Source organism: Phalacrocorax aristotelis, chromosome 3 (genome assembly GCF_949628215.1).
Source record: "Phalacrocorax aristotelis chromosome 3, bGulAri2.1, whole genome shotgun sequence".
Taxonomy (NCBI): Eukaryota; Metazoa; Chordata; class Aves; order Suliformes; family Phalacrocoracidae; genus Phalacrocorax; species Phalacrocorax aristotelis.
In genome coordinates this window covers 24450253-24477404 of record NC_134278.1, presented here as the reverse complement: position 1 = coordinate 24477404, position 27152 = coordinate 24450253, and the positions used below count along the sequence as shown (strand labels likewise).

Sequence of the window (27152 nt, the reverse complement as noted above, 5' to 3'; positions counted from 1 at the left end):
TGCCATGTTTACTAAAGACCACTCCAGAGGTACTTGCTACAGTCCCATTTTCCTTCCAAATGTCCTGTGCTTTGCAACTACTATTTTGTCATGTGTTAGTTGATCATGGCCATTTCTTAAAGCATTGTTTATCCAGAGGAGTGATAGTTTTCCAGTGTTGAAAAGAATCACTGTGTCTCACTGTGAAAAGTCTGACAGTATTACTGATGTCTCCAGGATACTTGTAATTTACAACTTTGAAAACCAGCTCTTAATCCACAGGTTGCTCTAGTAGACTTTAAAATTAGAGCAAACCTTCCAATGAAGCCAGTACTGGATCAGTAAAAGACACCTCTTCTTAAAAATAGTCTTGCCGAATAAGCAAATAATACTGCAGGGTAAAGCAGGTTGTGGAATTGTGTCATGTCAGCTACTCTTCAATAACTGATGAGTGCTTTACTGCATGTCTGACAGGAAATGCCATGTAGCTAGCCAAACTTCTGTTCAGTAATAAGTCTCATCTATTTAACTAAGGGAAAATAGTTATAATTACTTATCTGACAATATGTTTCTGTCCAATGTTGTTCTGTGATAATTTGCTGGTTTTGTTGTACTTGCTGCATATTCATGAGTCAGAGCACTTGACTGCATTTTCTCAAGTTATTCTCTCTAATTTTGAAGAATATAGGAAGTCAAAGTAACAGTGTGTTTCATTTTAAGATAATGAGAAAAATAAACTACTGTCATTAAATACATGCAATGCTGTATTCTTACACAGAAGCTTGTGTGAATTTCTGGGTGTAATTTGGCTACAGGTTTTTTTATCTCAAGAGAAAATCCCGGAATTAAAATTGTCAAAAGGATCCTTACTACTTCATATACCATAGTCTTTCACTCTTTTAGGATGTCTGCTATGAAAAATGGCTTTACTTCTTAGAGATACTGTCTGCTACAGCCAGTGCTGTCAAATGATAGCAGAAAGGGACACACGCCAATGAAAAATGATTTGCTTGCCATTTTTCCCCAGCCCACACCTGGTTCTCCCTGCTTGACAGTATATTCTCACTTGCATATTATATCCTTCTTTTTCAGAGGCTGACATTTTTCTTTCTGACTGAAGAAATTTTTAGCTAAACAAGATGAGGGGGAGGAGAGGAATAGAGGGTTTCAACAATTTAATATTTCTTCCTGCATTTGCTGGCATGATAATGCTGCATATTCTCCAGTCTATTAGGGAAGATTGAAGAAGAAAATGTTATGACAAAAATAAGTAATAAGTAGTTTTTACTTTTTCACATTTTCCCCACTTTTTATATCCCTAAATAATCAGAGTGGTTTTTAGATAAGTGATTTATAATTTATGCTATAGTATAAAAAAATCACAAGTGAAGAAAAATCACCCTGAATTTTACACTGAAGGCTCAACGTATGCGTCAGATCTAGGGAAGTCTTGGAACAGCCAGAAAACGAACTGTTTTGATTTTTATTTTATTTTTTTCTAAACTTTGGTGCCATTAAGAAATTGGTAGTCCTCAGAAAATTATGTTTTACTTTATGTTTGAAATGCATATCCTTCTTTCTTAATGTATCAATATTTAAAATATTCTAGAGAATGTGGGACGGTGAATGGAATGTTGTATTTTCCAACTCAGGCATGTACATTTTCTCTTACCTTCCACACACAAGTCTGGAAAACTGTATCTAGGTTATAGAAAGGACAGGAATAAGCCAGCTTCCCAAGGGTAAAGGTCTATGCACTGTGTAAGACAGTGATGGTTAATTTATATGTGAGTTAACTGATAAAATTCCTATTTTGTTTGCATTGTGGCTTCTGGTGGAGGGTTCGGATTTGTACCCAGTGTATGGAACAGAAGGTGAAGACTGGACTTCTTTTATAAAATATAATTTCCTTCTCTACCAGTATGCTTAATTTTCTGAGAGAACAATTAAAGATAAGGTCTTGACACTGTTTTCCCCCAGTTTACAGGAAAATTCTTCTTGGCTACAACTGAACCTAAATTTCACCTCCAAGTTTGTAAAAGGCCAAATAAGGGAAATGGTCCAGTTTTTAATGTTTGTTTCTGATATTTATGTGTGGGTTTTCCCCTGTAACATTTTTTCCTGCGATCATTTTTCCTCGGTTGTTGTTTTTCACCTTTCCTGTAACCTTTAATTTATGCAAGTACTTGGATACTGTGCCAGACATTTTCCAGGAATGCATTTCTGTTGAGATATATTTGTGAATCTTACACAAAAAGCATTGTTAATATGCACATATATTATGAAACTCTGGACAAAATGAGTCAGACTTCAACAGCAAACAGACATGAAAAAAATCAGTTCTGCCTGCGAGGTAAAATGTTAAAGAAAACCAGTGACCAGTAAAAGCATTTCTTAATCAAAAACAGTATTTAGGATATAAAATTTACAGCATTTTAGTATAGTACTGCCATAGTTTTAGCTGGGATAGAGTTAATTTTCTTCACTGTAGCTGGCATAGTGCTGTGTTTTGGACTTAGTATGTAAATAATATTGATAACACACCCATATTTTAGTTATTCCTGAGTAGTACTTACAGTAGTCAAGGACTTCTCTAGCCTCCTGTGCTCTTCTGGGTGCACAAGAAGACAGGAGGGGGTGGGGGTGTGGGGCACAACCAAAACAGCTCATCCAAACTGGCCAAAGGGATATTCCATATCATATGATGTCATGCCCAGTATATTAACTGGGGGGAGTTGGCCGGGGGAAGCAGCGATCGCAGCTTGGGGACTGGTGGCTTTGGTCAGTGGGTGGTGAGCAGGTTACATCACTTGTTCTTTGTATTTTTCCCCACTCCTGAGGCTTCGCCTCTTTCTCTCTCATTATTTTCCTTTTCATTATATTATTATTGTTATTATTATTAATACTATTACTGTTTTATTTTAATTTTTAAACTGTTCTTAACCCACACACTTTCCTACTTCAGCCCTTCTGATTCTCTCCCCCATCCCACAGGGGTGGGGGGAGTGAGCGAGCAGCTGTGTGGTGCTTAGCTGCTGACTGGGGCTAAACCACAACAGGGACACTCCTTGTCATATGTAGAGATCATAAATGCCTATGAATACCTGGTCAAACTGTAAAATGTTATGAGTTCAGAGTTTAAATAACATGGGAAGTGGTTGCATGAGAAGTTCTTACTTGGATGACTTGGAATATTCTGTATCCAAAATAAACCCTTTGCCTGTGCAAAACATGTATGTTTTCAAATGATCTGGTGTGCCTAGAAGCTCCAATATGTTTCTATGTTCAGGTAACAGACTTCTTTGGTAAAGGTGGATGTTTTTTTTGAGAACTCAAATGGAAGACAGCTACTAGGTTACCAAATAAAAAGTTTCACCAGGATTTTTACTTCACGCATGTGAATGATCACACCAACATCTGTGAATCCCTTGACTGTAAACCCTTTGGGCTGTGACTGATGGATTGGGCTGGGTTAATGTTTTATTACGATTTGGATCCTGTTTCATAAATGGAAGGTTTATAAAGGTGGTCCTGTTTCTCATTCTGTTAAAGGAAACTTTACTCTCGCCTCCATCTAGAATATGATTTTAACATGTTTTCATTTGGAAAATGAACTTGAAGCATCCATATATCTGAAAAATAATACTATTTTTTCATGTAAAGGAAACACTTTATTTCATTGTTCGATATGCATGTTGATCATCTTGTTGTGTCCTTTTTAGCACAATGTCCAGCGAATGAAATCCGTACAGAATCATCAGGAGTGATCCTCAGTCCAGGTTACCCAGGCACCTATCCAAACTCTCAGACCTGTTCTTGGACTATAAAGGTTGAACCAGGATATAACATCTCCATCTTTGTAGAAATGTTTCAAAGTGAAAAGCAGTTTGATGAGCTGGAGGTATTTGATGGTAAGAGAGATTTAAGTTCTATCTAACCACAAAAGAAAAAATATCAGGTCAAATGGGGCTTGATTTCCAGTTGTTGGTTTCATAATGCATTGATAAATCTGAAACTGAAAAAATAGTCCAGTATTTCTATTACTTTTGCATTAAGTCTAAGTTTGTTAGCCAATGAAAGTTTTTATAGATGTATTCAAGACAAAGAAGCTTTTAAATTTTCTTAGGTACTGTTAAAGGAAGAGCAGTAGCAGCTGCAGCATTCCTATGAAAGTCATAGTTTTCTGTTTCCTGGGAAAGGTATGGAGGTGTCTGAAATTGATCTGTATTGGATCACTTCTGGTGAGGAGATATTTTGGGGTTATAGTTCCATTTGTCCAATTTAATAAAATTATCTGAGGCTAAATACTCAAATTTGAGTCCAAATACCCAGTCTACTTTCTGCATAGCGTAACAGAACCAGTGCTGTACCTTGTTTGAATATAGTCCTGTTAAAGAATTTGACATCTGATTTGGGACAAAGAGTAGAGAAATGACAAAAACTTAATTTCTAGAGTGTTACTGATAGCAGCAGGCTCACAAATGGCCCTGTTTAATTACAGGTTATTCTTATCTTCTACTGAATTTTTAGCTTATTATCACTTGTTCTGTTCTCATTGATTGATGAGAATAACTAGTCCCTGATTGTTCTTTAATATATTTTTATTCATTTGGAGACCATTATCATATCTTCACTAATTAACCAAGAATGTATGCTAACTATGATAGAACTGATGTATGTTCACCATGGGAGTTTAATAACATGAAAAATATTAAAAGGTCATATGTTTTGAGGTAGCTTTTTCTCAGTATTATATTTAAGTAGTAGTTTTTTAGTGTCCAAAATTATTTAAATATTTTCAGTTTTTGATAACAGCGTTCTGAAAAATCCACAATATTTTTCATTCTTTTAAAAATGTCAGTTTTTTTCTTTATAATGTGTATGTTGGTCCTTGTCAGGTTAGTGGAGAAAATGGTCTGAAAAATCTATTAAGAGTCTTTTCCTGCACTCTATTTTGTATTTAACATCAAGACAATATGTAGCGCACCTGGAACTTTTCTAGTAGTCTGATCACTTTCTTTGTTTTCTTTTGAAAATTTCTGTTGAAACTGCTTAATGTTCCTGATGAAGATTTTTGTTTTCTTTCTTCTACATTTAAATTTAATGTAACCAGGTTATCAAGAATAGATTTGTGAGAAGAATTATCATAGTTACTACATTTTTAAGCACTGTCATTTCATGACATGAAATCACATTCTTAAAAATTCATCTGTAGTGCAGCTCTACTGAAGTAATTTTTTCTACCACCTACCAGCAAACTTAAATGAGAAAGATAATGGCATATTTATAACCTCTCAATACAGTGCCATGTAGAGATTCCTGAGCTAGCTCTCAACAAGTTGATATTTAAATATGGTACATTGCAGTGCCTTGCAGAGATACTTGCTTGTGTCCCTGTGGCCACATTAGCAGCGTGCTTTGCTAGGCTAATTAGTTCTACATCTCAGCATGATGAGTTTGTTGGGGCAGAAGGCAATGCTGATGTGGCTATACTGTTTCCAGTGATGGATATAACTCAGATAAGCTTGTTCAGAGCTAGCTTAGGTATTGCTCTGTACTACTGCATTTTGCAATAAATATATATCATAGCCCAGGACCTTGTGTAGTCCAAAACAGCGAACCTTCATTTAAGTTAGTAGAACTGCATGGGTCTAGCTACACCAGGTAAAGATATGTCACCAATCTTTATGCACAAACTATATAAAAATTGGCAATACAATTTTTAGAGAAATAGTATTTGCTAAGGCACAGGTCTCTGATTAATTTAAAAGGCAGCTTTGGAATGAAAACCAAAATAGTGACTACACCTAACTGACCACGTTGTAAATTATGGTGCTTCAGCAGCTGGATTATGATCCGTACTGGCATCCAGTCAATAAGGCTACCCTGGTCAGCTGGGAGCAACAAGCCCATAAGCCATTCCCACTTATCAGTCAGACCCTTAGGAGATCCCATCTATATTTTAAACCAGAGAAGTCATAAATGTACCATAAATATAATTACTGAAGACTTTTGAACTTGAAAATGTATTCAGGCTACTTATACTGAACAACATTCATTTAATACAGCAATTATTTTTTTAATATATTTTTTTCCTCCCTGAAATAAACCAACAAAATTCTGTTACTGAAATTAGATGGAAATACCAACTTTTACCTAATATTCAGGAAAGCATCATATGACAGGTCAGCACACCAGAAGTTGAATATTTATTTCCTTACATAGACAAACCCTAATATAATTAAAAAAAGAAAATCAAACTCAAGAACATCTAAGTCATGCTGCTGACTTTCATGTGCATCAGCTGAAGAGGTACCTGCTAGGTAAGGTACGGAAACTGAAACTCAACTTCAGGAAAAAAACCAAGAAAACCAAAATGCATTGGATCATTCCTCCTATATCCCAATGGCTAAAAAGTGTGATGTGGCATGTGGTGCTGCAAACTAATTTCATAATCATTACTAAGGAAAAATTCTTACCTTTTTGTATGTACTAGATCTTCATTCGTAATTGTACTCTTTTAGCCCCTTTATTTGAGAATTTTGAAAGAGCTTATATTTTCTAAACTGTAACAAGTAAAGAGCGTTAAACAGATTTTCAAAACCCAGGGTGAAGCACAGAGAAACTAAAGGAATTGTCGTATTCTAAATAATTTTTTCAAGCAAAAATAGGAATTGACCTCAGCATTCCTCACTGTTTATCCTACGCTGTAATTACCAAACACTGACTCTCTAATACAAAAAACAGACAAGCCACAAAGCATTTTGTAAGGGCATGCTGGGAAACCTGTGCCTAAAGCTATGTTTATTTGTTCATATTTTGTATATGCATTTATTATTTAAAGTTTGTTTAGCAATACTTATTTAGTTTAGAGCTGTCATTATGGTGACTGAAATACAGTTCCTAAGGACTGGGAGGTTGTCTTAATCTTTATGATTTGCTCTGGCTTTTATAGCCTTCCTTTCTGTACCTGCATTGTCTGGATCAGAAAATATACTTATTTTTTGTTGGACTGGAAGGGGAGAAGGTTGACAAAGATCGCATTCAATTTTAGGTGTCCTTTGAATCAATTTTATTTTTGTGTTTTCATGTAACATAAGAAGAGCTGATCAGGCTGCAGCTGCTCAAACTCAGCAAAAATGAATGAAGCAGCCTCTTTATTTGAAATAGCTGTTGTGGCCAAGATAATGTTGATTGAACGTGGTTTTCCTAAAATTGAAAAACAGAGAGCAAAAGTCATATGAAAGGGAGGAGTTCAGCTGGAGAAAACATAACCTTCATATGGAGGAAGAAGATGACATTTCATGTGTTAGGAAGCTTTCACTAGGAGACTGGTTTGATACTTGGATTATTTTTTTTCTCTTGCATCTATGTTGTTTTATTGCATAGTTAGCCCCCAAATAATTATCTGTGCTTCTAGGGTTTTATTGGATTTTACTGTGGTGAAGATATTGGTCTAATGCCAGGACATACTTTTTCAGCATCCTGTATTTACCATAAGTGTATATTTTTTTTTACACTAAAACGATACTATAATAAGCACGCTGTCTTTTAACAGGACTGAGTCCTAATAAAGTATGTAGCACTTGTACATATGTGTATTCCACAGTGAAGCTGTTATGATCTTATATGTGACAGGGCATTTTTTATCTGTGTTCATTATGTAATATGGCGGTGTTCAAAGTTATATTAGCTGCACAATGTCAAGGAATTTATAGATTTGCTGCCACTCACTAGCTGGAAAAGAGTTTAAATAAATAATAGATGTAAAAGAACAAGGAGCAGGAACATAACCTCAGTCAAAGTAATTCTTCAAAATAGAAATTTTTTTTAAAAAAAAACCACTAATTTTTCAGTGTTTATTACAAAAACACTCATTGTTTTGTATTTGTTTGTTTGTACCAAGATTTTTTATTGTGCCCTCTAGGGAAAACTTAAAACTGGATGGATAGTTTAAATAGAGATTTGTTAGTTATTTCACGGGCAACAATGTGTTGCATTATTTCCTAAGCTTTCCTTGTATATTCACATTCACAGATGAGTTAAAATATGGAAGGGATTACTTAAACTGGTAGTACTTTAAAACTTCACCTGCTTCTTTATTCATCTCTGAAGGTTCTTCTGGGCAAAGCCCTCTCCTGGTCGCTTTAAGTGGAAACCAAACTGGACAACTTAACTTTACAAGCAAAATGAATCTGCTATATCTTCGCTGGTCAACTGATCATGCAACCAGCAAGAAAGGATTCAAGATCCGCTACTCAGGTAGCTAATAATGATTTCCATTAAATTATACTCTGTGGTTACATATAGTTTATGGCTCTGAGACTGGTGCCGCTGGGAAAATTATGGGGATTTTGATCATCGGTTGGTCTACATGACATCCAGGCCTGCTGGCAGCAGACGTGGGACACCTGTCTCAAAGGGGGAAAAGTATCTTTGCTCAGGAGTTAGGAGGGCTCATTGAAAGAGCTTTTAACTAGATTTGAAGGGAGAAAGAGATAAACTTGGGCTAGCTAGAGATAAGCTGGGGGCATCATGCCAATGTTTGAGGGACGGTGTTCTAGCGAGGTTCTTCAGTCTGTTCCACAATGTGCTGAGTACACTGGAGCACATTTGAAATATCTTTATACTAATGTGTGCGTCATGACGAAGAAGCAAGAGGAACTAGACGCTTTAACCCAGTCATTAGTATAAACAAAACCTGATGGGATAAGTCCTGTGAATAGGATGCTGTGATGGATAGTTATAGGCCTTTCAGGTGGGATGGGCAAGGCAGGTAAGGTGGGGGTGTGTCACTGTGTATAAGTGAGGGGTTGGATTGTATGGTGCTTACAGTTGGTGATGACACAGTTGACAACCTCTGAGTAAGGATGAAGGGGGAAACAAATAAAGCGGATATTGTTATGGGAGTCTACTATCAACCACACAGACAGGACAACAACACTGATTAATTATTCTACAAGGAATTAAGAGGTGTCTATAGATCAACAGACCTTGTCCTTATGGGTTATTTTAACTTCCCAGACATCAAATGGTAATATCATACAGCGGACACAAACAGGTCCAGGAAATCCCTGAAGCATGTTGAAAAAGCATGTTGAAAAAGCATGTTGAAGATAACTTCTTGGTGCAGGTACTAAGGGAACTGAATAGGAAAGGTGCCCTCCTGGATTTGTTGTTTGTAAAGAGAGAGGGACTCCTGGGTAAAGTGGTGATTAGTGGCTGTCTTGGTCACAGTAACCATGAAGTAGTTGAGTTTCAAATCGTTGTAGGTAGGAGAAAAATTGCCAGCAAAACTTTGACTCTGGATATGGGGGGGCCGACTTCAGACTGCTGAAGAAGCTACTTAGGAAGGTCACCTGGGAATCTGCTTTTGAAAGTATTGAGGTCTGTGAATGCTGGTCACTTTTTAAGAGCCATGTCTTAAGAGCAAGAAATTACAAAGTGTCAGAAATCGAGCAAGTCGGGCAGAAGGCCAGCTTGGCTGAGCAGGTATCTTCTTGTAGGAAAGTGTATGGACATTGGAAGCAACGACAGGTGAAACAGGACCGCAGAGATGCTGTTCACCACTGTAGGGAGAAAATTTATGTGGGCAAAGCTCAGTTAGAGTTCAAGCTGGCCAGCACTGTGAAGGACAAATAAAGGGCTTTTTAAAATATGTTAACAGCAAAATGAGGGTCAGAGATAACATTGGTCCATTGCTTGACAAGGTCGATCACCTCACAGACGGGGATGCAGATAATGTGGAGATGTTTTAATGCCTTCTTCACCTCTGTCTTCAACACCAGTGATGGGCCCTGGGACCTCTGGAGCCCTGTGTTGGAAGACTCTGACTGGGGAGATGATAAACTCCCAGCTGACCCTGAACTTGTTAATGACTTGGTGCTCCACCTGGATGCACATAAATCCATGGGACCCTATGGGCTTCATCCCAGGGTACTGAAAGAGCTGGTCAGTGTCATCATGGGACCTCTCCCCATTATTTTTCAATGGTCTCAGGAGCCTGGAGAGGTCCTGGTCAACTGGAAGATGACAAATATTGTCCCAATTTTCAAGAAGGGAAAGAAGGAAGACCCTGGTAATTACAGGCCTGTAAATCTTACTTCAGTGCCTGGTAAAATTATGGAGAAGGTTATTCTGGGAGTTTCTGAAAAGCATTTGAGAGACAATGCAGTCATTGGTCATAGCACAGGTTCTTGAGGGGAAAGTCCTGCTTAACCAAGTTAATCTCCTTCTATGAAAAGGTCACCCACCTAGCTGACCAAAAGAAACTAGTAGATGTTGTGGGGTTTGATTTTAGCAAAACTTTTGATGCTGTCTCTCACAGTATCCTTCTGGATAAACTGTCCAGCACACAGCTAGACAAGTCCATAATACTTTGGCTGAGCAACTGGCTGATGGGTCAGGCTCAAAATGTTATAGTAAATGGGGTTATATGAGGCTGGTGGCCAGTAACCAGTGAGGTTCCACAGGGCTCAATTTTAGGTCCAATGCTCTTTAATGGTTTTATCAATGATCTGGACACATGAATTGAATATACTTTGCTGACAATACTAAACTAAGAAGAGCTGTGGACTCCTTCAAAGGTAAAGAGGCATTACAGAGAGAACTGGGTAGGCTAGAGAGCTGGGCAATCACCAACCATATGAAATTTAACAAGAGCAAATGCAGGATTCTATACCTGTGATCAGGCAATCCTGGTTATCCATACAAACTGGGAATGAGAGGCTGGAGAGCAGGCCCATGGAAAGAGATCTGGAGGTTTGGGTGGATGGCATGTTGAAGATGCTGAAAGGTCTCGAGGGCAAGACTTGTGAGAAGCAGCTGAGGTCACTTGGTTTGTTCAGCTTGGCAAAGAGAAGGCTGACCTCTTCGCAGTCTACAACTTGCTCAAGGGGGGCAGCAGAAGGGGAGGTGCTGATCTCCTCTCTCTGGTGACCAGCAACAGGACATGAGGAAATGGAATGAAGCTGCATCAGGGGAAGCTCAGACTGGACACCAGGAGATGGCTCTTCACTGAGAGGTTAATCATTTCCTGGAAGAGGCTCCCCAGGAAACTGGTCACAGCACCAAGCCTGTCAGAATTCAAGAAGTGTCTGGATGATGCTTTTAGTTGTTTGCTTTAGTTTTAGGTAGTCCTGCAAGGAGAATGGAGTTGGACTTTATAATCCTCATGGGTTCCTTCCAACTTGAGATATTCTATGATTCTATATACTATTTAACATCAAATTAGGACTTGTAATAGACAACAATAGACAAAAAGAAAAAAATTTATTATAATGTGCATTTTGAGTATGTGTAACATTTCCAATGCAAGTTCAAAGTAAGCACAAGACTTGGACTCTCTGCTTTTTCCCAGTTTGCCAAAGATCTCCAAATTAATACTTCTCCAATTAATACTTCTCTCTGCAACCTGCGATCTTGTCTTACCAGAGCTGGAGCAAGGCCTTTGCAATGTAGTGGGAGGGATAACCCTTAGATTTACACAGAAGTACTCAAGGGTGAGAATTTTTGACCCTGAAATAATATGCAGTACTCCAGCTGCAATTCAGTGCACAATTACTAGGTTTACAATTGCCTTGAGTTCATGACTCTTATTATTATGCTTTTCTTCATGTACAAATAAATGGAAAACTGGAGAGGAAAAATCCTTTACTTCTTCAACAAGCTGCATGTGAATATGGTGTTGTGGTGACATGAAAACATGTAAATAGTCTACATAAATAGTGTTAAAAAATATGTCCCTTATTAAGAAAAAGATTGGTTACCAGTATTTCAATACTGGATTGAAATAGTGAGAGAGAGAGAGAGGTGATACTTACTGTCTGTTGTCAGTATTTGCGGTTTTTTTGTGTTTGGACTTGATAAGCAATGTAAAGGTTGTGTGTGTTAATTTTGGTGGCTAATAATTGTTAATATAAATTAAGTAGAGAAAGGAATACTAAGAATTTTGTAGAAGAGCACTTCATCAAGCACCAGGTATCTCCCATTTAGTCATGCTAAACGCCATTTAGGAAGATGATTTTCAGAGATCTCACTCCTTTCCTGTACCATCCATGCACTACCTGTCTAACCTCTTGAGAGTTTCTCTTGTTACTGAAACAGAAGATCAGGGTGCACAACATAATAATGATCATTGTTTTGGGGACTTAAGAACTATAAGAAGAACTATTAGCAGTCAGGAAAAAAAACCTAGTTAATAACAGCAGTAACTCTACCTTGCAAGCAGCCTTTGAAGTATTACTACAAACAAACTAAACTAAGAAGTGGGGGAAAGGGACATTGTTTTCAAGCATACCTGAGATTAATTTAGCTTTTCATAGGGAAAAGGCAACTGCAGAACCTAATAGATGGATTGAGAGTGTGGAAGAAGGAACTAAGAGAATCTATCACGCGATAACCCTCAGATGTGTGGCAGTGAAGGGAGTGGGCCTTCTGTAATGAATTTAAAGTAAGGAAGTAATATCATGGTTGCAAAAATAGTGTTACTGTAAAGAATCTATTTTGTAAGTATCAAATTCTTAAGGAGACTCATTTCTGAGGAATGAGAAATTATTTTACACCTTTGCGTTTATGAAAGCATGTTTTGCAGTTGTGAAGAAGTGGTGTGTCTAATTGCTAGGCTCAATTCATCAATTATTATGGCACTAGTCACAACTAATAATAAAACTGGGGGACTGGAGAAAGATATGCAATCCTTATGGCTATGTTTTAGGGACAAACAACTGTTTTGCTTTTTCCGCTTCGCTAACAGCCAGTGCCTGCATTTTTCTCTAAACTTCTGTACATTTTACATGAGATTCAATGGAAATAATCAGCATGAAAGAAGAGTAACAGTGAGCAGCAGCATAAACAATTGGATTTGAATCTTAATGAGGGAAAGCAACATCATGAAAGTAGGAAAAATACAAGGTCCCAAAAAGGCTATTGATACTGTGGCAGCTGTGACTGAGCCAGCAGGCTTCCTCATAATGAAGACCCTATTGAAATTAATTACAGCCCTCCCACAACCCTCCCCTTCTCCAGCTATGCCTATGTGCAAAATTTTGCAAATTGTAGTTTTGTCACAACTAGATTTCATTTGCAGATACAAATTTTCTTTGCTTTTAAAAAATGCTAGAAGCTTTCAGAAGAATTCTTAATATTGCCTTTAGCATACGAGCTTACTTGTGTAAGCTATTTGCCTAGTGTTACTTGTATGTTTTCTGTCTTGTGGTTTAAAGCTTTTTGCTAAATCTTAGTAGAAAAGAGCTATTGCGTTACAGCACAGCAGTATTCTTTTAAGGTCTTTGAACATTATAGAGGCACTAGCATAATTTTAATCTAATAGTAAGTTTGCTAACTGCACATGATCTCTTCCTTTCTCTAGTGAGTATCTGTATAGTATAGTGAAACTAGGAGGGGAAGCATCAGTTAAAATTTCGTGCAGCTCTAGGGAAGTAATCCCTTTTTTCTCTGGAAGATATGTAATATGGTAAATTCACTAAAATGGAAGCCAAAAATATAAGGAAAATGTATGGCATGCTGAAATACTTCCTGGTGCAGCTGGGTTCCACAAAAACTATGCAGTTTATTACAAATGGGGAAGATCTGTGAGTGTAGAAAAAGGAAGTTGCTGAGCCCAGGCTAGAAAACTCACTCTGTAAGAGATGAAACCTTGAAATTGCTTTGAGATACCTGCAGAATCTGCTTTTTGGATTTGTCTTCCCTCTGTAATTTATAACCCTGCATGCACATTCTTACCCAAACCAGCTAGCATAAAAGCATAACAAAAAAGTGATGGAATTTTTTTTTTAAGTAATGGTGGAAGGAATGGGAGCGCACTACAGTACTTGGCACACCTGCTGGAGGCAAGGTGATTTGGGAAGCAGAGAGGTACTTAGCTTGCCACTTTCCAAGTTCACATTGCCTCTATAACATTTACAGGCTTAATTTTTGGTTAGTCATTCAAGAGTAAATAAGGCATTATTATATATTTTTAATAATAATATAATTTAAATATACTTAATTGTAATAATTACATTTAGATCTCCATTTTAGCGTTATTCTGCTCTTGTTACCTTATCTGTTATTGCAAGAAGCTTAATTCTTCACCATTCTTTTAATCTTATTTTTAAGCTTTGTACCTGTGAAACAACAGTTCCTACTTCCTCTCTATTTGAAATTAAAAGAAAAGGCTATTGATTGGTTTGGTTTTGTATTTACATTTTCCAGTATCTGGTTAGAATTGTCAAGAGAACTGTATGAAGTAGTTAATCAGACTCTATAATTGTTTCTTCTATGGTTCCTAAAATTTTAGGTCATGATTTGCTGTAGTAAATACAGCAGGAATGTCACACAATGGAGGTTTATACAGTACTTTGAATCAAGAGCAATGTAAGCAAGATCATTTATAAAAGTTGAACCATCAGTAAGAACATCTGTACTATAAATAGCAGGTTATTTAGTCAGATATTTAATTTTGGAAGAGGCAGACATTCACAATTATATCACTAAAGAGGGAACAGGCCTTTGCAAATTTACCTTGGTGTTTTTATAGTGTTTACACATTAGATTTAAAGATACACTGCAAAAGGAAAAGAATGGCAACCCAATCCTTTTTTGTTGCTTGGTTGAGTATTGTTTTCCTTTTTGACTCTGTTTATTTTAAGGTGAAAAGTGACGTATGGAATAGATTGTCCATTAATTAAGGAACTATTCTTGTAATCAGAAGAAGTATGTTTAGTTTTCTTGTGGGATCTTACCTAATCACTTAAGCCAGTATCTGGTTTCTTATCTGTAAAGTGATAATGTTAGTAAACCTCTGCCTCACTGGGTATTTCAAGAACAGCAACACAAAGGACATAAGATCCCCTGGTAATACAGTGATGACAAGTATGTTTTCAAAAGGGAAAGTTAGAAGGAAGCAGTGGAATAAGCTGAGACTTTTTATCTCTCAACAAAATATGTAGCATATAAGCTAAACAAAGGAAACATGGGATTTGAAAGAAGGCTTTTTGTTTATTTATACTTTCAATCACAGGCCAGTGTTTCAGTGAATAGCTATAAGTATTTTTTATCTTATAAGTTTTTGGACTATTGATCAAAGAGTCTGCTGGGAAATTATGTCCTTTGCTAAGATAAATTCCTAGAGAAAATGTCATATTATTCACTGAGATTTATAAAGTCATCTGGGGGGGGGGGGTTGGACATCCAGCTTCAAAGAATTTTAATTTGGAATTGGGAATTATTTAATTGAATTTCCCTTAGACAGAGTGCCTCAAACAACTTTGGAAAATCTCAGCATAAATGTTTAAATGTTCCAGCTCTTAAGAGTATATGCTTTGTGAAAGGAAGAATATGGTCCTGCAGATACAAAATCAGTGTTTATCTGTGCTGCTGTCTGCACATCAGTTGACTAGCAATGTGTGATTTAGCCAGGCAGTTATTACCCTGGTGGTCTTCAGTTGCAAGGGACAAATGGACATTGTGATCATAAGTGATCACGTTGCCTTGCAAAAAAATGCTGATGCTTAAAAGGCCTTGAAAGAATGTGGATGCTATGTCACTTTGAAAAGTAAATTAAATCTGTAAATGTAAAGCTACTTCAGGTCACTGGAATGCCTTTATGGAAGCTTATCATGTTTTGTAGTTAAACATTATCATTCCTAGATGAGAGCACTCCTGTGTCATTGCACCTATAACAGCTAAGCCTCATGAAGTTCCAGGGCAGATGCCCTCTCAGAAACTGGCTGGGAGAAAACCAGCATTTTATCCCAGTGGTCCTTGATACAAAGCTGCAATATTTTATGAGCACTCTGTAGAGATTCCTGTTTAAGCCCAGAATTTTCCCTTAGCCAACAGTGGCTATAGTTTTCAGTCTGATATTCTTGAAGCATTTACTTACCCTCCAGATCTTCAGATATTTTTTATTTATTGCTTTGTTTGTGATTCTTTGGTTTAATATGTCAGTTCCCGATCCTAGAAGATGTTCAGTTTAAAGAAAAAAATTAAAAATTACTAAACTGTAGATTAAGATGGGAATTGTAAGGATTCTTATCAATATTCCTTCATTGTCTCAACAAGTGTTAGTGTTTTCAACAAGATTTTTCAGAGCTGTAAAATAAAAATCCATTTTCAGAATTGTAAATTATTTGCTTTAAATATTTTACTTCTTTTCATGCTACGTATAGCTTAGACATAATAAATTGAGTATCAGCCTTTTCTACTCATATTTCACTGCCTTTGCAGCACAATATACTCTGAATTTTGGTAGGGCTTTTGCATGGATGAGGACTATAGGTGCTGCTTGCCTGCAGTCTTGTTGCTGGCGTCTGATATACCAACTGCCTACTGCTGCTATTTTAAAATGTTGTCATTAATAAACATTTCTATGAGAGTAGGAGGTGAATCTGATATTAAATAACTATATTTTAAACATGAGTTATCTGAACATTATGATTCATATCACAAGATGAAATACCTGGAAACTGCAATGAGCTTGTTTGGTACTATACTTTTAAATTTCAATTACAGAAGTATTGAGTGCATTCTGCTGCAACCGAAGTCAGTGTGGATTGTGTTTGGACATATAACACTAGGCTGGAAAAATCAGATCATTCTTATTAAAATAGTAAAAATTTTAGTATATTTCTCTGTATTTGAAGTGTTTGTAAAATAGGGATAATAACAATGATTCCTGTTCTAATGTAATTTTGTGAAAATACACCAATTAATATTCACGCAATATCTAAATAACATATGGACAATCATTATAAAAAACCCCACACAAATTATATGTTGAAACAGTGAGTAATTTGAAGTTAATAAGGCGTGAAAACTCATCTTAAACAATTAGAATATATATAAAAAAGGTATATATACTGAAAGAATAAGTAGTGTCCATTCCCTATATCCTTTAAAGTAGACATCGTAACCAAAACTAGAGTATGATCATAAGGTTACAGACTCTGTAATACTGACATGCATATGTATAAATGAACTGAAATTTGTATGTAGGCTTAAACTCCATCATTTCCTAACTTCTGAATTATTTTCAGCCTAATGATGTTCTTGGTTTTTTTTCTTGTTGATGCATTGTTTTCAATTAATTTCTAAGTAGCTAATAAGGTTCATGAGAAAGCAAACAGAAAATCCCAGGTATTCTGCCATGGGGGACTATGATGGTAAACATTGTTTTAGCAGCCATACTTAAAATTTGATATCTACACAGATACTTTTTGCAACCAGAGTAGACTTCCTCTATTTATTGATCAGCTCAATGAAAAAAACATGCACATTATTATGCCTCTTTCTGATATGTGGGATCCCTTCTGTACTGTCCTCTGTTGAAATATTGTTTATTGTACTTCAAGGAATTGACCTCTCATTTCTCATGTACTCCCACTCACCATACTTAGTTTGCCCCAGTCCTCACACTCATTCTGGTCAAAACACCTCTGCCAAGCCAGTCTGGCTGTGCTCCCCGATCTTTCTGTCTGATCTTCACCCCTTTTCCAGCCCCTCCCTACAAATAACAGTCTACTTGTAGTGCTCCTCTAGTAGACAATATAAAATAGTTCTTTATCCAGCTCTTGTCAATCTTTCTCTCCCTTCTGGCCTCCCACCTTAATTTCCTTTGCTTCCTCTTTACAATGTCTCCCCTAATTATCTATTCTCCTTCTTCCTTGCTTCAGTCCATTATCTTCTCCTTCTCTGTCTCTTACAAGTCAATTCCAATTGATTTTGTATTGTTTTCCTTCCAGTTTCTTTCCCTGAATCATATATATGTTTTCCTTGCATCACATTTTATTCTAAACATAATCTCAGTCTAATACATCCATTGTTTTCATGCCACTTCTAATAACCTATCAGTTCCTTCTCTTTCCCTTGTTTCCATCACTACCTCAGCCTCCAATCCCTCCTTTCCTACTTCTTGTCTCATTGCATAGTCTGTCATGACTGTTCTTCCCCGGGCTCTTAAACCCAGTACTTTTGTGTCAAATATGCTTTCTCTCTTTTCTCCAGTTATAGCCTTCCTACCCAGTCAAACCTATCTCATAGCTTTATTTTCACACTTGAACATCTGCCTTTAACTTTCCACAGAGCTTTACCAAAACATGGCAGTTCCCAGATCTCTTCTTCCCAGCCTCCTCCAGCCCCATGCAGCTGCTGCCACTCACTCAGTGAGACGCTTGGGGTGGCAGGAAAAGTAAGCAGTAATAACAGTAGATTGCAGTGATGGTTGAAAGCAGCAGATATACAGGTGTCATCAAGGCAGCTGGGGAAAGAGAATATAGATTTCTATAGCAGATTTGCAATAATAGCCATTAGGACTTAAGTATATTTGCCAGAGTGATGTTGAAGTAAATACTGAGCAATATTGCTGTTTCAGTTCCTGTTGTTTTCTTGTATCAATTTCTTCTTCTCAGTTCAAACAATTTTTTTTCTTTATATTTTCTGAACACCGCTTCAGTCACTGGAGAGCTTAAACTATGCCTTTGGGTTCTGGGCATTGTTAATTGTTACAACATAAGGAACAGTTATGACTGATAGATTTCCCCTGTGGCCACCTGTGAAACTTTCAGAATTTCAACATCATTCTGTGTAATTTGGCAGCCTGAATGTCCCACATTTCATGCCATTTTAAAGCTGATCTCTTTGGAGGTTCATACATACTGTATATTGTTAAAATTAACCACAGCTAAAAAATTGGCAGTATGTTCTCTGGTAATTAGAACACAAAGTGCAACCTGTTAAGCTCAAAATCTTGTTATGGGCAAAAACCCCACACTCTATATGTCTAGCCAAGAATCTACTGTTAGTATAAGTGAAATGTTTGCAGTTTAATAAAAGAATTATTAGTCCAGATTAAAGAGTATTTGATTTAGGTAGGCATGGAACTGAATGTCACTGTACTTATAAGGGATACAGAACATGACCCCAAACAATTGTTTTACTAGACCATTCTAGCTTATTGATTTTCATCCTGGTTTTTGCTTTTTCCTTTTTGATTTAGATTTTTTCAAATAACTCCCCAAATGAAAGAATGTATAAAAATGACATTTCAACTAGAAATAATGTTGCTTAATTGAGAACTATAATTCCTTAATAGAATCCCGAAAGATGCCAACGTTTTTTAGCATCTTTAATGTAGGACCTAGTTTTACTGCTTTTGTTGGGTGGCGTTTCTTAGAAATGCTGGTTTTTTGTATACTGCGTCTAAATCTTGATATTTAAAGGAATCATCTCAGTTTGGAGTCTAATCAACTCTATGATCTCACCATAGTCAGTGAACAGAAAAGTCTGTCTTTAGGTGGTAATTGGTATTATCGATGCACCTTATGGTGATGAAATATACATTAAAAAAATAGAGAGCTAGATACTGAAAACTGACAGAAGGAAATCAGGGATGTGTGCAAGAAACAAGTAATATGAAAAATATAGTTATAGATGTAAACCAAATTCTGTAATTATGTACTTGTGATATAAACCCCCAACTTCTAGATAATTGTCTATAGAAAATTATATGAACGTCATAGTATGCCTAAGACACATTTCAGTATGATACAGAGAGTTAGTATTGTAGCAGCAGTTACAGTCTCAGTGTCCTTAGTACCAATGTTTAGTTATCAGTGGAATTCAATAGTGTTTTCCCTGCAAAGGATATTCGTAGGCTTATTTCAGTGGTGGATATTCAGCCAGGTTTACTTTCTGCAAGCTATGGTCCTACTATGCTTCTTCCAAAAAGATACCAATCTTTGTAAGCCTGACATGGTGCACTGCTGCAAATACAGAGTGTCTTGTACATCAATACGGAGTCAAGGTAATTTTTTCATATTGCTTTTATGCTGTGATAAATGACTGCATGCAACAAACAGATTTGGGTTAGACTCCACATGTATGTCAAACTATCCTGTACTTTTCTTGACCTGGATCTGGCCTGGGTAATCATACTCCATCCTTAAGTACAGGTATCGTGACCCTGTTTTAAAAAAACCCTGGTCTTCATTACTCACTTCTTGACACAACTATAAATTCCGTACTTTTTTTACTTCCTCAGCACATATCTAAATATTTTGTTCATGTCGTGTGTTCTTGAGGACCATACTGGTCAGGAAAACATCTCTGTGAACAATATTTGTAGTAGTAGTAGTGATAAAGGTTTAGCAAGGCTTATTTTAATTTCAAAACTTAGATTTAAATAAGTGCATTTTGTCTTCAGAAGTAGTATACATTCAACATTTAAGAAGCTGCACACACCTACATTCTTTTGTTAAAAGAATGTTTTGTTACATTCTTTTGCTAAAAAATTAATACAATTGTCATGTAATATCCTTGGTGGAATATGTACATAAAAACTACATAAATTTTAATCTGAAAAAATGTATCTGATGAATGAGTCTATTTTTCATGTAGATTTTTTAACATGTTTGGCAAAATGTTTCTAAATGCACTGGATTTTTAAATAAAACTATTCATAATTAGTTTTGTATATTATATAGCTTAAAGAACAGTTTTATTTTTATAAATTTATCAAATTTTAAGTACAGTGTTTACTAAGTGTGAGTGAACCTGCTGAACAATCTATGTTTCCTGATTGCAGCTTTCTCATGTACAATAGAATAAATTGGTTGGTGATTATAAACTATGTTTTTGAACTTCACTGTATTTCTGCATAAGAAGCCTGAATCTTCACTGAGGATTCCAAAAGTAATGTAAAGGGTTCTGTTCTAATTTTAATGGTATACAAAGTTTGCACGTGTCACAAATAATGTGAACTTTGTAAAGTAAGTGTGTTTTATGTGTTTTTAATAATGTCCCTTTTTTTGGCATTTAGCTCCCTATTGCAGCTTAAACCCTATCTTGAGGAATGGTGGAATCGTAAATAAAACAGGTGGTCCCGCTGGAAGTAAAGTTCGTTATTACTGTAAACCTGGGTATAGAATGATTGGTCACAACAATGCGACATGTAGGCGTCACCAAAATGGCATGTATCAGTGGGATTCTCCCGTGCCGATCTGCCAAGGTAAGAAAATGTTTTCTTCTTGAGTATGCTTTTATAATTTCATTGCAAAGAATATTTTACAAAAGAGAGATACAGCATTGTCAATACTGCTGTATGCCGAGAGACACACTGACATCATGAGTTTATCTAAATACATATTGAATTGTGAATTTAATGTATACAAAGCTGAAATATTAAGTAGATTAATGCAGTCACATACAGACCAAATGAAAAATACCTTTACAGTACTTCTTTATTTAATAAAAGACATATCTCTAAACAGTCCACAGCTCATAGTATTGTTGTATTACAGAACATTTTATAAAAATTCAGTAGTTTTCAGGCATTAATTTGATTATTCTAGAAAATCACTTTATAAGCAGTACTTTAATGACATAATTTGTGACTTCTGCTTTTTTTGTGTACCCTGGAGTTAACCAGGATCTACTTTAGCTTGTTCCAGACATTTGTTAAGAGTAGTTGCTATTTGTCAAATGTCTGTAATTTTCTCTGTACGAAAAGCCACACACAAACTACAGAGGAGTAACATAAAGTAATACAAAGCTGTTAAATATGGTTTGTTTTAGTTAAAAATGTTTTTTCACACAGTGAAAGAGTGGACACTAAGGAGCTGTATGTCAGATTAGGAATGTGGGTGAGAGTAGAAAGACTGCGAATTCTATCCGTATCATAGTTGGCCTAATCTAACGTTTTCATCTGCGTCTGCTTCTAGCCGCCTTTGCTTATAGGAAGAAAGGGTAGTAACATCCATATTTAAGACTTGTTGGAACTTCTTTGATTAAAACCTGTGTTTAGTTGCCCCTAACTTTGATGACATTAACAGCAATGCTTCATGTCAAGGATGATTCAGATATTTCTAAAAACAACATAAGATGGAAGTTCTATTTTGCACCTTAAAAAAAAAAAAAGAAAAGGTCAACTGAGATTTGGCATAATGCTTACTCTTCTATTAAGGGTGTGTTATTTAGAAGAAAAGTAGAAAGCTGCAGAAATTTGGCTACAGTTGAAGAACTTATTCACATCTTTTATACAGAGTGATTTAGTAGCTAAATATTTCCTCAGGTGAGCATTTTCATGCCTAGATGGGTACACCCTTACCAGTCCAGGGAGAAGCTCAGGCTGCCAGTGTGCCACAAGCAGGATCTGTATATCTGTGCTTCCAGGCTCCAGGTTGTCTTCTAATTTTATATACCATAATGTGTTATGGCATATGATGCTGTTTGTCCCTCCTGAAGGTCACCAAATTATGGGGGAATCTGTGTGTGGGCTGGGCATGAGGTAAGTTTAGGGACAAGGGCTGCTTTTGAGCTTACTTGAAATGCATTTTAGGTGCAGTAGCTGGTGCTGGCATAGGTAGTGAAAGCTCACAGATACTTTGCAGTAAAGAACCCAGAATGATGCCTAGGCCTACATCTTGGTCAGAAGAAGTAATTCCGTTCAAGATTAAGACTAAATTTAAACATCTGTACACGAGCTAAAGTTTTAATTAATTTGTTTAAACATAGTACCCTAATGTCTTTTACCTGTTCTCCATCTACCAGTCCAGAAAGGCACAAGCTTCTGTGTTATATCCACTAGACTTGTCAGATGTGTTGAGAAAGGCTTGCCAAATTACCATTCTAACTTTGAAAACTGTATCTAAACACAATGAGGTGCATGAGGAATTCTGCATAAAAAGGAGAGCAGTTCTTTGAACACTTTAAGAAAAATGTCCCCACTTTTAAGGGAAGAATGGAATAATTCACAGAAAGTGCAAGAAATGATATGCAGATATGTGCAGGACTTGACATGAGGTCCCAGGACTTGACTGTGGATAACCGGGGGCAGAGTGCCAGAAAGTAATAAATTCTGAACAAAAAAATAATCAGACTTCAGAAAGTCATATGATACTTCAGACATTGTGTCTATCCTTGTTATTTTATCACTATGTGCAAGAAATAATAGTGAAATTTTAGCAATGCAGCATGTTCAGAAATATATTTTTTTCTTTAATTTTTAAGGCATATTTATATTTTCAGCAATATATGTGGCTGTGGACATATAGATTTCTGTTAGCACTAGGGAAAAAAAGATTTAGGAGATAGGGAATGAGTTTAATCTTTACTAGAAATTTCATATTAGTGTAGGATTCCTCAATTTTAATATGTCACTTTTAAAACTGACACAACTTGTATGTCTGGATGAAGCATATATTTTTCAATAAACTCTGAAATGCAAAATATGTTTGTAAATTTGTTAAGTATCTCTTATCAAAATACATGCATTCTCTTTGAAAATTAATTAAAATTACACTTTTGCTCCAGCTCATGGATTTCATTATAGGATGTTTCCATATACAAATGCCCTTGATTAAGTCCAAAATTTCTGTAAAACCAGTTCTGCAGGGTTACATTTGTAATTAACAACTTGACTGTGTCAGAATTAATGTTGAAATCAAATTTGATTGTGTTATGAAAAAGGGGAGTTCTTTTTTGAATATTTAATATAGCAATATCAATTTTAATATGAACCCATCTCTAGTATGGGTTAATCTGGTAAGGTCAATCTTATCAAATGCAGATGCATGTAATAATGTCCTGGACAATATATAAAGGACTTGACTCCTATCTAGGAAATTAGAAGTTATTGTTATTGCTTTTATTTAATTTGTGAAGGAAAAAGAGAAACGTGAGTCATGCTACATTCAAAATATTTATAAGCTGAGAAAATAGCAATTCTTATACAATAGCAGTATAATACAGATAGCTGTTGAGAGGAAAAAGTATATGCCACAGTAAGGATCTTGGCAACTACATAAGTATGTCATCTTAGTCGCTGCTTAGCTGATGTCCAGACCCCCATGTTGGGGGAGAGTAAGAAAGGAAGGATAAGGCTCAGAGATGTATAGGTGATAAGAGAAAATAAGAGAAAACCTTGGCAAGAAGAGCAGGGAGAATCAAAAACTGAAAGCAAGAAAGAGTTGTCAGGGTCAATGTGGCTCAGGAGTGGTGGGTTTGCAGATAGCTGGATGCTAGGTTCTGTGTCTGCCCTGGGGTAGAAGACATTACATTTTTTTAGGGAACCAGCTTGAAAACATCCATTTGCAGTTTCCCAAGAACCATGAGTCTGGGACCACCAAGCTGTTTAATCATAAAATTAGCTGTTCTGCATGTTTGAGCATGGAATTAAACTCAGACCTTTTACCTTTTCAATGAAGGTTATTATGCAAAAAATGTCCCTCTTAGCACACAGTCTTAAAATAAAAATGTGAGGTAGGTAGCACATTTTAGGAATTCCAAATCTCAGCTTCCTCTTATAATGTATTTTAAACTTATGATCATATTTCAAAATAGAAAACTGTAAGAGGAGTGTAGTACTTCAGACTAAAAAACCAGAAGTTTGAGGGGGAACCTGGTAACAATCTTCTAATATACTGAAAGTAGCTGCAAAGAGGGATGAAATAATTATCTATGTCCTTTCTAGATGGAGGAATTACAGCTAAATTTACTTCAACAGGATCTTAAGTTAGACTTTTCTTTATTTTTTCCTTCATTTCTCTGAGGGGCTAGTGAAACACTGGAATAGATTGCCTATGAAAAATGTGGAATTGTCATCATTGGAGGTCTTTAAGGAACAAATTAGATGAACCTTCATCAAGTATAATTTTGGCTTGTGATAGGAGACTAAACTAGATGACCATTCATGACCCCTTTTTACGCCCACAGCCCTAGACCACACAGCCCTGTTTTCTGTTTCTTTGTTGATTGTGTATGTATCCAAGTCTGAGAATTAGGATTTCTGTGGCATGGCTCTCCCTGATGTTTCCGGTCAGATACCATAAACATAAGCCACACAGCATGTTTTTTATTATGAATCCCACTTTTAGGTACTTCTCTATTGCTACCTTTAATTTTAGAGTGTTTAAATGCTTTTTTCAGCACTATGTTCTATACCAGAAACGGGTCACTAAATGATAAATCCTTGTGCATTAAATTTAGGGATCTTCCAGTATATGGAAATAAACACAATGTCTGACTATAATGCAGTCTCCAGCTTCTTTTCTGTACGCAGTGAATTTGTATGCTTTAAATATGAAAAAATACATAACCATCTTAAAAGTATATAGGTGTATAGATATTTTAAAGGATTGCCATAAACTTTAAATTTACTGGATTTCATAAGAAATAAATTCCAGTAACACATGTAGAACATTAAAGAGCAACTAAAACTGCATCTCAGTTTCTAGGTAGTAAAAGGCTTTTCCACTTGCTTTGATTAACAAGTGTAGCCTCAAGAAATTAGTAGCAGCAGGAATATTTATTTCTAATCCCAGTTTCTGGATGAGAAGCAAGCAACAAATAGATGGACTGTAACAGGAACAGTGCCAGAATGCCAAAACTGCTTTTATGATTAGTAGCTAAAGCAAAAGTGAGAATAACCTCCCAAAGTAGCAGTACAGGATCCAGCAGCAGCTGAGGAAAGGAGACAGTAGAGGACTGAGTTACAACACTAAGAATAAAAGTGGTGAAGTGTGACACTAAGCACCGATTTTGAGGTGCTTTAGTACACTGGACATTGCATCAGACCTGGAGCAACAGATTGGCCCACCTGGGTGTGACCTGGGTGTTGTACATCTTTTATTGTTTAAACTAACTTGCACATAAGAGCTACTCAGTCTTGAACTTTTCAGTAGTTTCTAGAAAGGTTATTGCTAAAGATGAAGAGCAAATGGTAACAGAAGTATTTGCTTCTAACATGAACTAAGCAGACCTGTTTTTTTTTTTTGTTTGTTTTCACATGACATAATAAATTCTTCTTGCTCCATAGAAACCACTAAATTATTTGAGGTTAATTAATGTTTGAAGTATTTAGAGGGAACTAGAATAAAGTCCACTTGTATGTAGAGATGTACATGTACATGGATGAGTGATAGGCTGATAGTTCTGAATTTTGGTTTTATATAAATAAATGTATGCACACTTAACGCAGAGACTGTTGTTTTGATATCAGAAAGGAGATCTGGAAAAGAAGCTGGCAAGAAGTTAAATCAAACATTCAGAAACATTGCCACAAGGCAGAAAAGAACTGAGAGGCTTGTTAGGACAGGGAGGGACATAGTGCAAGGCTCTGGAGACACTGAAACATTTCACAGTAAGCATGACTGGAAATGGTGAATGCATAGGCATTTTTATGATGTAAAATAAACTGACAGCTTAACTTTCTGGCAATTCAGCATGCAAATTGACATTTTGCAAATGTAAAATTCTGCTTACGTGACAGAGGGTCAGAAATGGTTCTAGTTGTAAGTAAAGGATTAAACTGGTTATTAGGGGAGTAGATAGAGCACTGAACCAGATGAAGCTCAGCTGCCTATTCTGGGTACACCAGAGGCCTGAAAGCCATCACTTCTGCTGTGGTCATCTTGTGGGGAATGATTCCTAATACAAAGGTCTGATGCTACGGGAGCAGCAGAACTTGCTTTTATCCTTCCCCTTCTCCACTTTCTCTAACACCATTAAGAACAGTAATCCTGGGTCTTCAGAACCCCTTTCTTACCACTTTTCCCTCCCTTGTCTGTCCCACTACTACTCCTTCTAGTGGCAGGAGGCTTCAGCCCTTACCCGCAGGTGGAGAAATACTCTATTTTGAGAAGGCAAGAGCACCGCTGGTTAGGGTGCAACTAGTGCCAAGAAGTTGTGTTGCAAAGGAATCAGCTTATTTTGGAACATTCTTACCATTCTACTTTGACAGATTCCAGATGGAAGAAAACAACTGAAATGAACTAACCATTCATCATTTTATAATGCTTACCTTTCCTCATTATAATCATATGCAAAGTACTTAGTTGTATTTAATTTAAATGCATCAAATGTGGCAATTTGGGAATACTGAAAACAAATTTGAGTGTTGTGTTTATGGTACCATGACAACATATTGTGAAATTAATCATTTACATTGAATTGGGTAAATGATAATAAAAATAAGGTTTTTTTAAAAATACTTATTTTCACCTCTGTTTAACAGATTTCAGACAAAGGCTGTCATTTCTTCTTTTGAAATATCTTGACTTTATTAAAATAATAAAACTTCACAGTGACAAGGGGAAAGAACAAGTACCCAAAGGACTTTTTAACTCCTAAAACATTTAATTGCTTCTTACGATTGACTGTATACATGAAAAAGACAT

The 27152-nt window shown here is 36.3% G+C and overlaps 1 protein-coding gene across 1 annotated transcript in view; it reads left to right on the top strand.

Moving 5' to 3' along the window:
• Nucleotides 1–27152, top strand: part of CSMD1 (CUB and Sushi multiple domains 1) — a 1237849-nt gene that overhangs the window by 1120600 nt on the left and 90097 nt on the right. Inside the window, exons 47-49 of the mRNA XM_075086937.1 lie at nt 3702–3890; nt 8095–8241; nt 20798–20986. Coding sequence (XP_074943038.1) covers nt 3702–3890; nt 8095–8241; nt 20798–20986 — 525 coding nt within the window. The remainder of the gene's footprint in view (nt 1–3701; nt 3891–8094; nt 8242–20797; nt 20987–27152) is intronic.